The sequence below is a fragment of the Agrilus planipennis genome, unplaced genomic scaffold (genome assembly GCF_000699045.2).
Source record: "Agrilus planipennis isolate EAB-ADULT unplaced genomic scaffold, Apla_2.0 scaffold90, whole genome shotgun sequence".
Lineage (NCBI taxonomy): Eukaryota > Metazoa > Arthropoda > Insecta > Coleoptera > Buprestidae > Agrilus > Agrilus planipennis.
Genome location: NW_020438865.1, coordinates 528,836 through 541,905, shown reverse-complemented (window position 1 = coordinate 541,905; position 13,070 = coordinate 528,836). Strand labels below are relative to the sequence as shown.

Sequence of the window (13,070 nt, the reverse complement as noted above, 5' to 3'; positions counted from 1 at the left end):
CAGAGACATATTAGAGGCAGAAACAGGAGTTAGGAGGGGTAGAGGTAGACCTAGATTACATTACTGTTCGCAAATAGTTAAGGATGTGGGCTGTTCTAGTTTTAGGGAAATGCGAAGTTTACCTCAGGATAGGGAAAAGTGGAGGTACGTTTCCAATCAGTCTTAGGACTGACGGCCCTTTGATGATGATGATGATGAAAATGTTTCACCGCCATGTTATGAGCGCATGGTTTTGGACGGTTTTAAAAAATCACTAATGTATCTATTTTTCATCTAACTTTTCATATTTAGTGTCTATTTTGTGTCATTATCAATATTTAACCTGAAAACCAGCATATGAATTCATGAATGTATTTACATTTACCATAACATACAGTTCAACTGTATTCATCTGTAGTATCTATAAAAAAATAAAATCCAGCCCTGTTAATATATTCCGACTAACGATAAGTAGACAAACCCGGTGACAAAACTTCCAGAATTATCATTCGTAACAAAAATGCATAGCTAACTAACCGCAGTAGCGAGGCTCTCTGGCACCCGTTTAACGAAACTTCTCCGCATTCAATTAAAAACGAGCAAACATTAATATTATGTCATTTTCGCCTGAAAACGTCTGCAATTGATTGCTACTGGAGAAACAAAATTTTAAAAAATATGATATGCTTTTTTTATAGCACCAATATATTGATACGCAAAGGTTGATAATAATTATGTTTTTTCATATACCTAGTAAAAACGCACATTCAAATCAATTTATTCTTTTGCAACTACTTATTATATAATTTACACTACTTTCTCCCTTGTAGGGACATTTAACTTCATTTACGATTAAAACCAAGACTGAACGAACAAAACCAAGACTAAAACCACGATCAAATACACAAGACTAAACAAAAAATTATTACTTCCGGTGGATTTATGACTTAAACTATTTGAAGCAACTTTAATATATTCTTTTCTTGGAACAAAACATTTTTATTATTTGAAATTGGCTGAGCGGATTCCTTAAATGTAACCCTCAAATATAACCTATAGAAAAGCCCAAAACTTAAACCCTACGAGAGCCCAAGCTTAATAAATTCATTGGAAACTATCATTCTGCGAAGTATGTGGCTAGAATAAAAACATCAAACACTATTAATAGACCCAAAAGAATTTAGAACATCGACGAAAAGGTGCTAGTTGAGTTTATATCATCAAGAAAAGGTTTTGGCAAAACAAAGGTACTAGAAGAGTATATGTTGTCACCAATGAGCACGGAGAAAAAGTCACTATTGTTTCATGTCGTAACGCTTTAGGAACAGCAATATCTCCGATGATATTGTTCAAAAGAGAAGGACATGATGCTGGAATGGGGAGATTCTTTACCCCTGGACAGTCTCGCAGTTTCTGATTCCTGTCTTTCAATCTTTGATGGAGTAAAATCTCATTTAAATTACACCATCGTATAAATTTTGAAATAACGTTGTATCGCATACCTAGTAATGTAACGCATGAATTGTAGCTCATGGACAAAGCTGTCTTCCGGACGTTTGAACATTATTGGGATGACCAAGTTATGAAACATTTTGTATACGTTTCGGAACATCATTTTCAAAGGTGTGAAATAAGCCAATGACTCCCGCCAATATCGAATCTAGCTTTTCAGCTACTGAACTTTACCAATTCAACCGCGATGAAATTTCTGAACTGATCCATGCTCCTAGCACTATTACAAATAGAGATATAGAAGAGACAAATTATTACCTTTTACTTCTGGTATCAAGAATGCTTCGTTAAATATCGATCATCGGGCAGAATAAAAATGGAAATCCTTATTTACACAAAATCGAATTTTTAAGAATAAAACAATTTCAGTTCTTCGTAGCATTTTAAGTTGATGATGGTTTAATTGCAATAGATGATAATAGGTGGTATTTAAGTAACTAGTAACATATCTAGCATAGGTTCTCGTTTAAATTGACCCAGGAGAATTACATCAAGTGTTTTTTCTCTTCCTGATTACTAAGATACTGTAAATGTGCAGTACAAATATGTTTTCGTTTTAAATTAAATATAATGGTCTATGGGAATTAAAAGGCAAGCAGTGTCTTATCATACTTTCAATTTTTTCGCTTCAGAGCTCAGGCAATTGATTACGACGGTAAAGGCGGCAAAGACAGCCGTCTGAGCGTAGAGAAGGCACTTAACGTAATCTAGAGGCATACTCTCAGTTTTAAAAAGCGGCTAACACGTAATAATGAGAAAATAGGGTGACGAGGGCGCCTCCTTGATAATCGACGGGGCAACACAAACGCGTGCATATCCCAAAGAACATTTGAGAAACGAATAAAAAGAAAACAGTGGCGGGGAACACGGCAGTTTTCATGTACGGAAATAGGTTCATATATATATACACTTGTTATAGTATAAGCCAAAATTATATCAAGTAATAAAAGTGAGAGAGTTCACTAATAGTAGGTTTTGCATCCACATCCTAATCCATCAAATATTAATTACTTTTTATTTTAAAAATACTCCGATTATTCATTAAAACAAAAAAAAAACTTTTGGGTGTTTCATTCCCACCAGCCAGTAATGCTGGTGGGCGAGCAGTCTCTCCGGACTACGCCGGAAGGTAGGGCGGAAGGCCCTCTTCAGCCTGCTTTCAGGAATCGTGGGAATGGGTGGGCGGTGGTTCGGGTGAGAAAGATGAGACGGACGAAATGAAGACAGAAGAGAATGAAAGATTATCTGTGGAATGTTACTGCCCCAGCATTTGCCTAAGTGATCCAAGGAAACCACAGAAAAACTCGGATCGATACAGACGGACCCGGAATCGAACCGGCGTCCTCCCGAATGCTAAGCAATGGTTTAAACCTCTAGGCCATGCCGCTCGGTTCATTTAAACATAACCATACACATATAGTAAGTTATTCAAATCAAAAGATACATATAAGCATCGCCGATTTTCATATTGATAATGTGCGAGAAACTTATGTCAGTATCGCGTTAATAATTAGAGTCCGCAGTAAAAAGCTTTAGTAGTAATTAGGGTGATTTGTCTTTTTCAATTTCTTTTTTCTATTTGTTGTTAGCAGTCTGAAAAATAATGTGAGTATAACTTTTATAAATCTTACATATATAGGTAGTATTTTCTGGTTTACCATTTTTGTATTATTTATGCTAAACACATTATATTAAATCTAATATTTGCGTTATTTATGTTTTTGCCACAGTTTTTTAATTCTTTTGACGCTTTTATTAAAAAAAAAAAAACAATACGTTTTCCCAGTCATTTTACGCATACACCCCAACTAGGTGACCGAATGTGTTAGAATCGATCCGTAGAATTTGAAGGTAAAGTTATATTCAGTAGGGCAAGGCAAATTGTTCGTTTAGGGGAGATGCACGCCTGAATTTTAGACGATCAGTGCTTATAGCAGTAAATGTCGAAAACAAAATTCGACTGCCGGACCAAAACATTGCGAAAATTACGCGTGACCACACGCATTCATCTCTTTAACAAGAAGTTTAAGTTTTGCCATTACAAGATAAATAAACGTACCTAACGTAGAAATTATACATTTTTTGTCGATATTTGTTAGTTTTATATCGCACGAGCGAAAATTTAAAAATTTATTGTTTACTCATGATGTCGTTCTTATTTTCAAAAATTACAAGTGTCTTGGTGGCGCCACTGGTAATCAAAGGCAACGCGATGGCTACTTTAATGAATGCTCCGTTACTTCCAACCGCAAAATGATACCCGACTTTGTGTAATTATATTGTATCTTCAAGAGGGTAGCTGCCTATCTTTCATGCTTTATGAGTCTCTTAAAGAAGCAGACTTGCGAATTAAAATAAGGGTTGCCGTTATCTAGGCATCTTAACAATTCAATTTTAAAGAAGCATTTATTTGTTTCTTCTCGTTCTTTCTCTGCTTCAACTGTACCTTTAGAAACTTACGAAAGTTTTTTCTCAATTTTTTGGGTTTGTGTATCTACATTCTACATTTACATTAGAGAGTAGATACTTGTCAACACTGACTTGGTAGGTATAATATCATTTATCTTAATGATGTGATGATCACACATGTAATTAAAGTACATCCAACCACATTTAATGCAATATTACCGATTTTAAACGTCAACTTTTTCTCCAAGGACTCTCCGATTGGGTGACTCCGACACTCTTAGCGATATACAGGTAATTATGGCAAGACCTTCACCAAACATAGAAATTACGCATTTTTTTGACGGGAATTTTTCTTTTTATATTACACAACCGAAAATGCGTAATTTGATGTAGAATACATATTATTTTCATCTAAGAACGTCTATCCTGAAGTACCACCTTCTCTAAAAACTGTCCTGAACTAACTGAACTCAATTTTTTTTTTAATAAATGTCTAAAGGTATTTGTTCGAATTTCTCCGAACTACATCGTGTTTTTCGAAAGATTATATGCTCAATGACGTTTGCATGCAAATAGAATATCCCTATGTTCCATTTTCAACTCGCCACTAGTATTTAGGATGGGATAAAACATTGTTTCTCATTTCTATAGAACAGAAGTGAGCGCTTTCATACTTATGACCTCATGGACTATGCAATAAAAATAAAATACACGACGGTCAAAATTTTAATGTTAATACTACGTATTTATTAAAAAAGTCTTACAGTTGTTTCAAGCGATTGGTTAATATCAAGGAGACATTTTACTATACAATACTGAAGCAATTAATAGTTTTTCAAATGAATAGTTGAAACATTAATATGTTGGTTTCAAGTTTCTTCGAAAAAACGTTACGTCAACTTATCTAATTATTCCATCAAACTCGTTCATTTTTGCAAATTTAAGCTTAATAAAAAAGTTTACTATGAAATAAGATTTTTAATAAAAATTATGTCGTTTCATAAAAATATTAATAGAAGTACACAAAAGACCGAAAAGGGATTTGCACTCTTAGAATAATCAATATACCAATAACAACCAATCGCGGCATTAACGTTTTTAATTTCGATTGTCATTAATTGTGGGTGAGGATCATTCTTCAGCTTCGGTCCCTTTGTTCAGCCCCAGATAGATTGCTGCCGACCCGAAATGAAAGTAATATATCCCGGAGAGGAAAACCATTAAACCGTAAAAATTCTTAGCACTTGTGGTGCTATTTGTATGCAATATCACACCAAGTTGCTTTCAATTTTACGATTCTAAAACAGCCGTTATTCTTTTTTACGTTTGTGTTTACATCACACAGAAGTGGAAATACTGTATGCACCCTGTAAATACAGAATGTATAGAGTGTTCCAAATACTTAACATAAAGTAAGTATGTTAAATGATTGCACATGGACAAAAAGGAATTGAAATATTGATCCTTGCACTGAAATAATTCTATTAGACTGTTACAAAATTTATAATTAGTATTTGTCGAAAGTGACTGATTTTAGGTATCTAGGAAGTCAGATAAGTTAAGACAGAAGGAGTAGTGGGGATATAAAGATGAGGATAGCGCAAGGTCGAGTCGCCTTCAATAAAAAGAAGTCACTTCTATGCTTGCGAACGATTAATTTAGAAATTTGAAAAAGATTGTTGAAGAAGTATGTCTGGAGCGTGGCGCTCTACGGGTGCGAAACATGGACGGTGGACGTGGTGAAAAGGAAAAGGTTAGAAGCGTTCGAAATGTGGTGTTATAGACGAATGATGAAGATACCGTGGACAGAGAAGGTTAGAAATGAAGAGGTATTAGAAAGAATAGAGAACTCTATGGAAGTCAATTAAAATTGTCTTGATAGGTTGGTAAAACACCTTCTCAGGTCTAGTCAGAGACGTATTAGAGGCAAAAACAGGAGTTAAGAGGAGTAGAAATAGACCTAGCTTGGATTACTGTTCGCAAATATTTACGGATGTGGGAGGTTCTAGTTTTAGGGAAATGCGAAGTTTAGCTCAGGATAGGAAAGAATGGAGGTGTGTGTCCAACCAGTCTTAGGACTGACGACCTTATGATGATGATTTATCGAATAGTGCAAGAAACTTTATTCTTAGCGGTCGCATACTTAATATCGGAAGTCATTATTAAAATAGCAAAACAGAAGGTAATATGTTTATAGTAATAAATAAATGTACATAAGAGCATTTGACATTCGCATATGTTATTGTAAACAGCCATCAATTACAATCCGCAAACCATAATGTAACATGCATGCATGCATGTATGTATAAATATGTGTCATATATACATGCATTGGAAAATTAAAGTACCACAAACCGCCTGCAAACGCGACTTGTTAAAATTTCATCCCGGTTTAATTTCCTCCACATTACCAACATTACCGCAATATTGTGTAGAATTAGCAGCGGAGTTAAAACGTGTGAGCAGAAACATCGTGCGTTTTGTCTGCGGTCGAAGTCGTCCGCAAACGGCAGAGGGTATTATTCTATTTACTTATAAGTACTAATGCGTACCCGTGCACTCAGGTGATAAAACAAAAATTAATTTTAACGACGTGGTTTTAAACAGATATAAAATTTCCATAATCATTACTTTTTAATATAGAGGATATTGTTTTTACTGTCAATGTGGTTAATATGTTGATGCGTTTACACTATTCATAATCACAAAATAATAGTAAACAAATACTTAGGTAATACCCACTTATACTACAGGTACATGTACCTATGCATATGTATAATCCTCTATATACCATAAGCTAAAAATTACTCCATCGGTGAGCATTTTAATTTCGTTTTGTAAAATTTTATTTAGTGAAACCATTACAAAGTAGCAATGGCACAAAATAAACGTTACATTTTAAAAATCAGATAAAAATAAAAGATTTTCACTATTTTAAATGTGAATGATTTATGAGGATTTTTTTTATTTATCTTTGTCCAAAATAGTAGCTATTATTGCTAATTCTTCTGTTAAAAATTTGAACAAATTTTCACCTCGACCGAAGGAAAAAGATTGAAGCGCGATCGAACAGTATGTAATGCTTTTTTGTCGAGATAGGGTTGCCTCAAAAAAAAAATATGAACCGCTGCTACAGCATAAATAAATTTTAAAAATCGGTGTGTTGTTTTGCGTGCGTATATGATTGTAATGAACGGTTAAATGATTTTATCGCGCGCGTTTAATAAATAGAAACTGAAAATTAGGTTGTGTGGGTGGGTTTATTATCAAGACTTCACCGAATACTGCCCATTAATCTCAACAGCATTCGACAGAAACCAGCTTTTAACTCGGCATTAAATTTTTTACGAGAAATAAGAACTGAGCCGAGAGGAATCATTTTCAGTCGAGTATTCTAAACAAAATTCGATTTCCTTCTCCTGGACCAGGTGGTCACAGGCCTTCTTAACGGAACAACAAAAGCTTATATGAACAAAGTGTTTATTTATCTAAAGAAACTGAGCAGTTGGACGGTATCAGTTTTGAAGACGTACGCGCAAACTATTAACATGTCTGCTCCTCAAAATAACCAAACAAAGCCTCAATTAATTAAAATAATCTAAATTAGGTACAAAAATTTATTTTTAACGGATGTCATTGAGTAAGGTGTTATTTTTTAGAACGTTTAAAATAACAAAATTTTATTTTGACGATAAATTAAAAAATCGAAAAAACAATCACAATAATGCTAGACAACAATAACAATCAGGTTGAAAAAGTATAAAAATTTCCTAGTTATATATCTAGTAAAGTAGTTTTACTACTTTAGGTACTATATAAAATGATTTTAAAAATGTGAGAATTTACTGCGAAAAAGTCATATTTTTAATGATTTGAAGAATCGTGTAGCTCCTGTCAAAAAGGACTAATGTTGTAAGAGAATTATATCGAAAAAAGTTCTGAGATTTTTCAAATAAAAAAAATTTTGATTATTAGATACCAAGTGTTTATGTTCCACATTATAATTTAATATTTAAATATTGAGTTTTATTTTACTAATATGTTTTGTTGAACTAATCAGCTAAATGAGACATTCGACACCTAAGACGTGCCTTCCTCAGTTACAGGAGTGACACCTATCCCGTAAATTATAGGTACATCTGGATAACACGTGCATTTTAATTGAAAGCTTTACAATTAGTCGCAGTTGACAAATGTAGGTAATGCATGTAGGTATTAAAATAAAATGAAAATTAAAATTTTAACGAATCTTTCAAACGAATAGAATGTCTTATGCTAATTCTAGGAAAAATTGTTAGTAAGCAAGTTAACCAGTGGGGATATTATGCTTCGTCGAGCGAGCAACCCTAGCAAGCATAAAATTTATGGGATTAACACCTTTAATCTGTCCGTTTATCTTCAGAGACAAATGTTGAAAGGGTGTTAACATAAAGGATGTTTTTGTTTATTTTATCTTCGTCCCAACTTCACAATGGAAAAATATATAAATGAGTTGAAACTAAAATTACAGAAATGAATTAGGTGTACCGGTAGGTCAAAAAGAAACTCGAAATGGAGTAATTTTTCGCCAAAATACGTGTAAGGGTTTTTGTGTTAAAAAAATCAATCAATTTACTGTATCAAAAGACTAATAATGCATACGTTCTGCGTAGGTATATGAATTTCGAAAATATCTTGCAGATAGATTCAACGAAACGCTTTTAGAAGCTCTTTAATAAGCGTCTAAACACGTCAGATTTATTAAAAAATCCTTTTCGTAAATCTTAAATGACGTTTTTCATTTAACGTTATTTATTTTTTTAATTTCTTTGTGTTTTTAGCAATTTTTTTTTCAAGAAAGTACGTGGTTCATCATTTTTCTTGTGTAGTGACAAGTACACCTCTACCGGCGGGGTCTACCCATAGCAAACCAATTTCTTACCGGTTGACATACGAAATCCATTCAAAAAGTACCGCGAATTTTGAATTTCCGCGGATCGAATATACGTATCGATTTTCGATATTTTTGTGGCGTTATGTTGATACTTATGTCTCTCACATATACCGACAAGTTCGGCCATGTTCAATGTTCAGTTAATTTTTGACAGCTGCTTTGTTTGCGCGTGTTTTAGCTCGTCTTCGATTTTTGGATATTCATAAAATGGATCAAACGATCTGTATCAAATTTTGTGTGAAAAACAAAATTAAGTGCGCTGACGCATTCTGAATGTTGGCTGTAAGGCTACCTTGGACCGAAGCAACGTTTATCGCTGGTACAAAAAGTTCTCGGAGGATCGAGAAGATGTGAACGACGAAGAGCGTGCTGGACGCCCAAACACGTCAACAACAGACGAAAACATTGATGAAGTGTCATTCGATTTTTACCAATAATTTGGGCATGAGACGTGAAATTCGTACCAAAATTGCTCAATTTTGACCAAAAACAGCATCGAATTAATATTGCTAAGGAGCTGTTGGACTCTGTCCGCGACGATCCAAATTTGCTCCAGAGGGTTAAAACTGGTGACGAATCATGAGTTTAAGGTTATGATGTGGAAACCAAAGCTCAATCATCTTAAAAGAAGCTACCGCATGAGCCAAGACCGAAAAAAAGCGCACCATGTTAGGTCGAATGTGAAGATTTTGCTTACAGTTTTCTTCGATTGCAGGGACTTGGTGCATCATGAGTTCTTGCCATAGGGCAGAACGGTCAATGAGGAATATTACCTGCAAGTTATGCGCAATTTGCGAGAAGCAATTCGCCAAAAACGCCCATATTTATGGTAGAACAAAAGTTCACACAAAACCAACATACTAATAATGCCGCAGCCACCGTATTGTCCAGATCTGCCCCCCTGTGACGTTTTCTTTCTCCCGAAACTGAAGACGCCCATGAAAAGGCGACGCTACGCTACGATCGAGGAGATAAAAACGGCATCGAAAGAGAAGCTGAACAAGGTTAAAAAAAATATTTTTTTGAAGTGCTTCGAGAATTGGAGAAAACGTTAGCACAAGTGTATAATATCTGGAGGGGATTACTTTGAAGTGGCAAAATAGATATTCATGAATAAATAAATAATTTTTGAAAAAACACAAAATCGGAATCAATAGAAATCATTAATATCATCCTATACGTATACGGTATACGCAACTCTCACGAAATCTCGCATAGGTATTATTCTGATGAATGCCAAAACTTTATCTCTACTAGGTACTTTAAAGAGCATATTATTTTTAACATTCCATATTAGCTTACAGTCTACACTTGCTTTTCGTTTACGTATGAATCACGAGCTTTTGGTAATATTTCGCCTAAATCTTTGATAGTAGTAATAAAGGACCTTTTCATCTTGCAAATTTAAATTAAACACCCTTTTACCACCCCATTCTTTTCTCAATTTTCGCAACATTATTTCCCAATCTACGTATAATTGTTACTTACTACGAAAACCTCTATTCTCTTCATGTATTCCTGGTGAGTCACTATCGGCATTTTGCGGATGAGTTTCTCCATCCTCAGATATCTGCGCGTCCAAACTTTCTTCTTTAACACTGCCCAATGATACGTGTGGCTGTGGAGACATGGAAGCGCTCGCTGGGGAACACGAATCCATTCTCGGACTAGGACCTAAGTATCTCTCCTCCGAAGGAGAGAAGAAGCCATGGTTACCGGACGCGTGTTCACCACTAGTTTCTATTTTTAAGCACTTCGGGGGTGCAAAAGCTGAAGGAGACGGGAAAGCTTTCAAATCGGATAAAGGACGAAAAGCACTAGAACCGAGAGTTAAACCGGGATGTAAAAACTGCGGCTGAAGGTGGTTAAGAATATGAGCTGGAAGGCCCCCGTAGGCTTCTATGTTCCTTAAGCCAAAAGTTGTTGTAGTAAACGGTCGGTGCAGCTCTTTAGAGGCATCCCCCATCTGAAACTAATTTCAAATGTAATTCTTCTATGCTTCTGCAAATCAGAATTAATGAAATATGTAGGTACACCAATACGTATATACTGTGGAAATAAGGCACTGAACCTTCGAATTTTTATGCAGTAAATCGAATCAGTAATGATAGAAATAAGTTCAACCTAACCTAACCTAAGCTAGTTTATTTTAATTTAAACCATTATAAAAAATCCAGTAAATGTACAACGAATTCCTGATATATATTATTAAACTCTCTCACAATTATCAGTTATAAGGGCAGCTTTCAAAATTGTTTCAAAAAATTTTAATTAAAGGTATATTCGTAAAGACGTACTTACAAGATCTTTAGGAAGATTTTTTGGAAATGGGAGGAGGAAGTTAATACAGAGAGTATAAGATAAGGAAGTTCAAAAACATTAAAAAAAATGCTACTACATATATAGGAAATGAAATCAGTGCCTTTATGCAAAATTTTATTAATATCGATATAAAAATTTAAAACCACAGAGACGGACTTGAGTTGAGTTCCTGCTCATCAATAAAGCATCGATTTGGTGTAATAGGATTAAAGAACGAAAATTTTGTTAAGGATAGATGAGTGATCACAGCCCTGTCAAACCAGCTATATGGCTGATAAATACTGTACAATTTTTATGGAATTGAATAAACAAGACATAAATTTATTATATATTACCATTGGTGGAGTTCAACAAGGTAAAATTATTAAAGTGACGAAACTAGTGACAACATTCGCTTTATAAATTCACATTTCTACCCAAAATTGCAATCGAAATCAATTTGTTTAATGGAGTTATTAAAAAACTACTGCCCAAGTTATATTTTCAGTAGTTTCTTACTACATTATAATATGTTTCTTTTAGACAACATATTAGAGACTGCGGCGATCTAACATCGATAATTTGGATACCTACGCATTAATTCGAAGGCAGGGCAGTTTTAGGTTTTGATATAATTCAAAATAATAAGAATTTGGTAATCCAAAAATAAATTCAAAACTTGTTATCAGTAGCGTGAGTACCCTATAAGTTAAGTAATACGTACAAACAACAGTTAGTGCGAATTCTCCGAAAGTTTTTCGCTAGAAGATGTTACTTGTGAACGTTGGCGAAATTACATTAAAACCAAGTCTGTTTTTTAAAACCTTTAAGTGCACGCGTCGATTTTTTATTCATAAGAACGGTGCCTAAAGACAAAGGGTAGTAATAAATTAGATGTTTTATGTATTTTTGCAACCTTATTACTAAAATTTATTCATATGGTGTTCTTAATCATATTTGACAACGGTGTTATGTGCTTGTGTGAAATTGTCTTTTGTCTGTCGTGCTGTATGAGTGGTATACTAAATAAATTTTTTCTTTCTGTGGTCCACGAACCGTCGCGATATCTTTTATATTATTGAACTGTGCTGCACGAAGGGGTTCTGTGCACTGCTTCAGGCCCGCAACACGTCCTTCGACACCCCCATTTACACCATGGGGCGCACATGATTTCTTGCACCTTAATATTTAATAACAAACGTATTTACAATACAAAAATTATACAACAAATGGATCTGTCGCGCGGGAACGTTGTCGAAAGGTACATGGAGAGAAAGCCAAATTGCGAGTTTTTTTGAGAAATTTTACAATTTCAACCCGACCGACCCTCTACACAGCGCAAAAACCTGAAGACACACACGTCACTATCAAACGATAGCACCGGAAGCCTTTACCAAATTATTTAGTTAAGTTTAATAATATGAAGAAGCAGTTTTGCGATAATTCGAAAAATGTTACAATCCGAATCGATTGTTTTTTCTATCCTATACCTGTGTATTAAAAGGACGTTGCAGGCGTAATCCGTCGGTAAGTCCTCCAGTTGCTTGGGAGAAGACAACTAAAGCGGGGGAATTCATGTGACCCGTGTTCGGAACAAATGCCGAATTATCCATGTCTGAAAATATTTCACTGTCAATTATAAACAGATAACACTAATAAATAAATTATTTTACGTGCATAAATGTACTCAGTTAAATAGTTTTACGTCTATTTGATTAACAACAAATAAAATCAATTGTTTTAAACATTTGTACAATTTAAACATTTAATGAGCAGCTAAATAAATAAAAAAAAAATAAATAATTTTAACAAAAAAAAAGTATGTCTAGTTAATTTGTTGTTACTCATTCTTATAATAAATTATAACCAATTGCAGTTTATTAAGTAAACAAGTATTTAATCAATTTAACTGAAATACGTTGCCAGAGATAAATTT

At 34.3% G+C, this 13,070-nt stretch overlaps 1 protein-coding gene across 7 annotated transcripts in view; it reads right to left on the bottom strand.

Annotated features, from left to right (window-relative positions):
• LOC108737283 (E3 ubiquitin-protein ligase Rnf220-like) overlaps nt 1–13,070 on the bottom strand; it is a 75,944-nt gene that overhangs the window by 62,024 nt on the left and 850 nt on the right. For all 7 annotated transcript variants that reach the window (XR_003231310.1, XM_018470027.2, XM_018470024.2 and 4 more), the window contains 2 exons: nt 12,625–12,749; nt 10,322–10,805 (listed from right to left, as the gene is read on the bottom strand). Coding sequence is in view for 6 of the 7 variants with exons in the window: in XM_018470027.2 (XP_018325529.1) it covers nt 10,322–10,805; nt 12,625–12,747 (607 nt within the window). In the remaining variant the exon portion in view is untranslated. The remainder of the gene's footprint in view (nt 1–10,321; nt 10,806–12,624; nt 12,750–13,070) is intronic.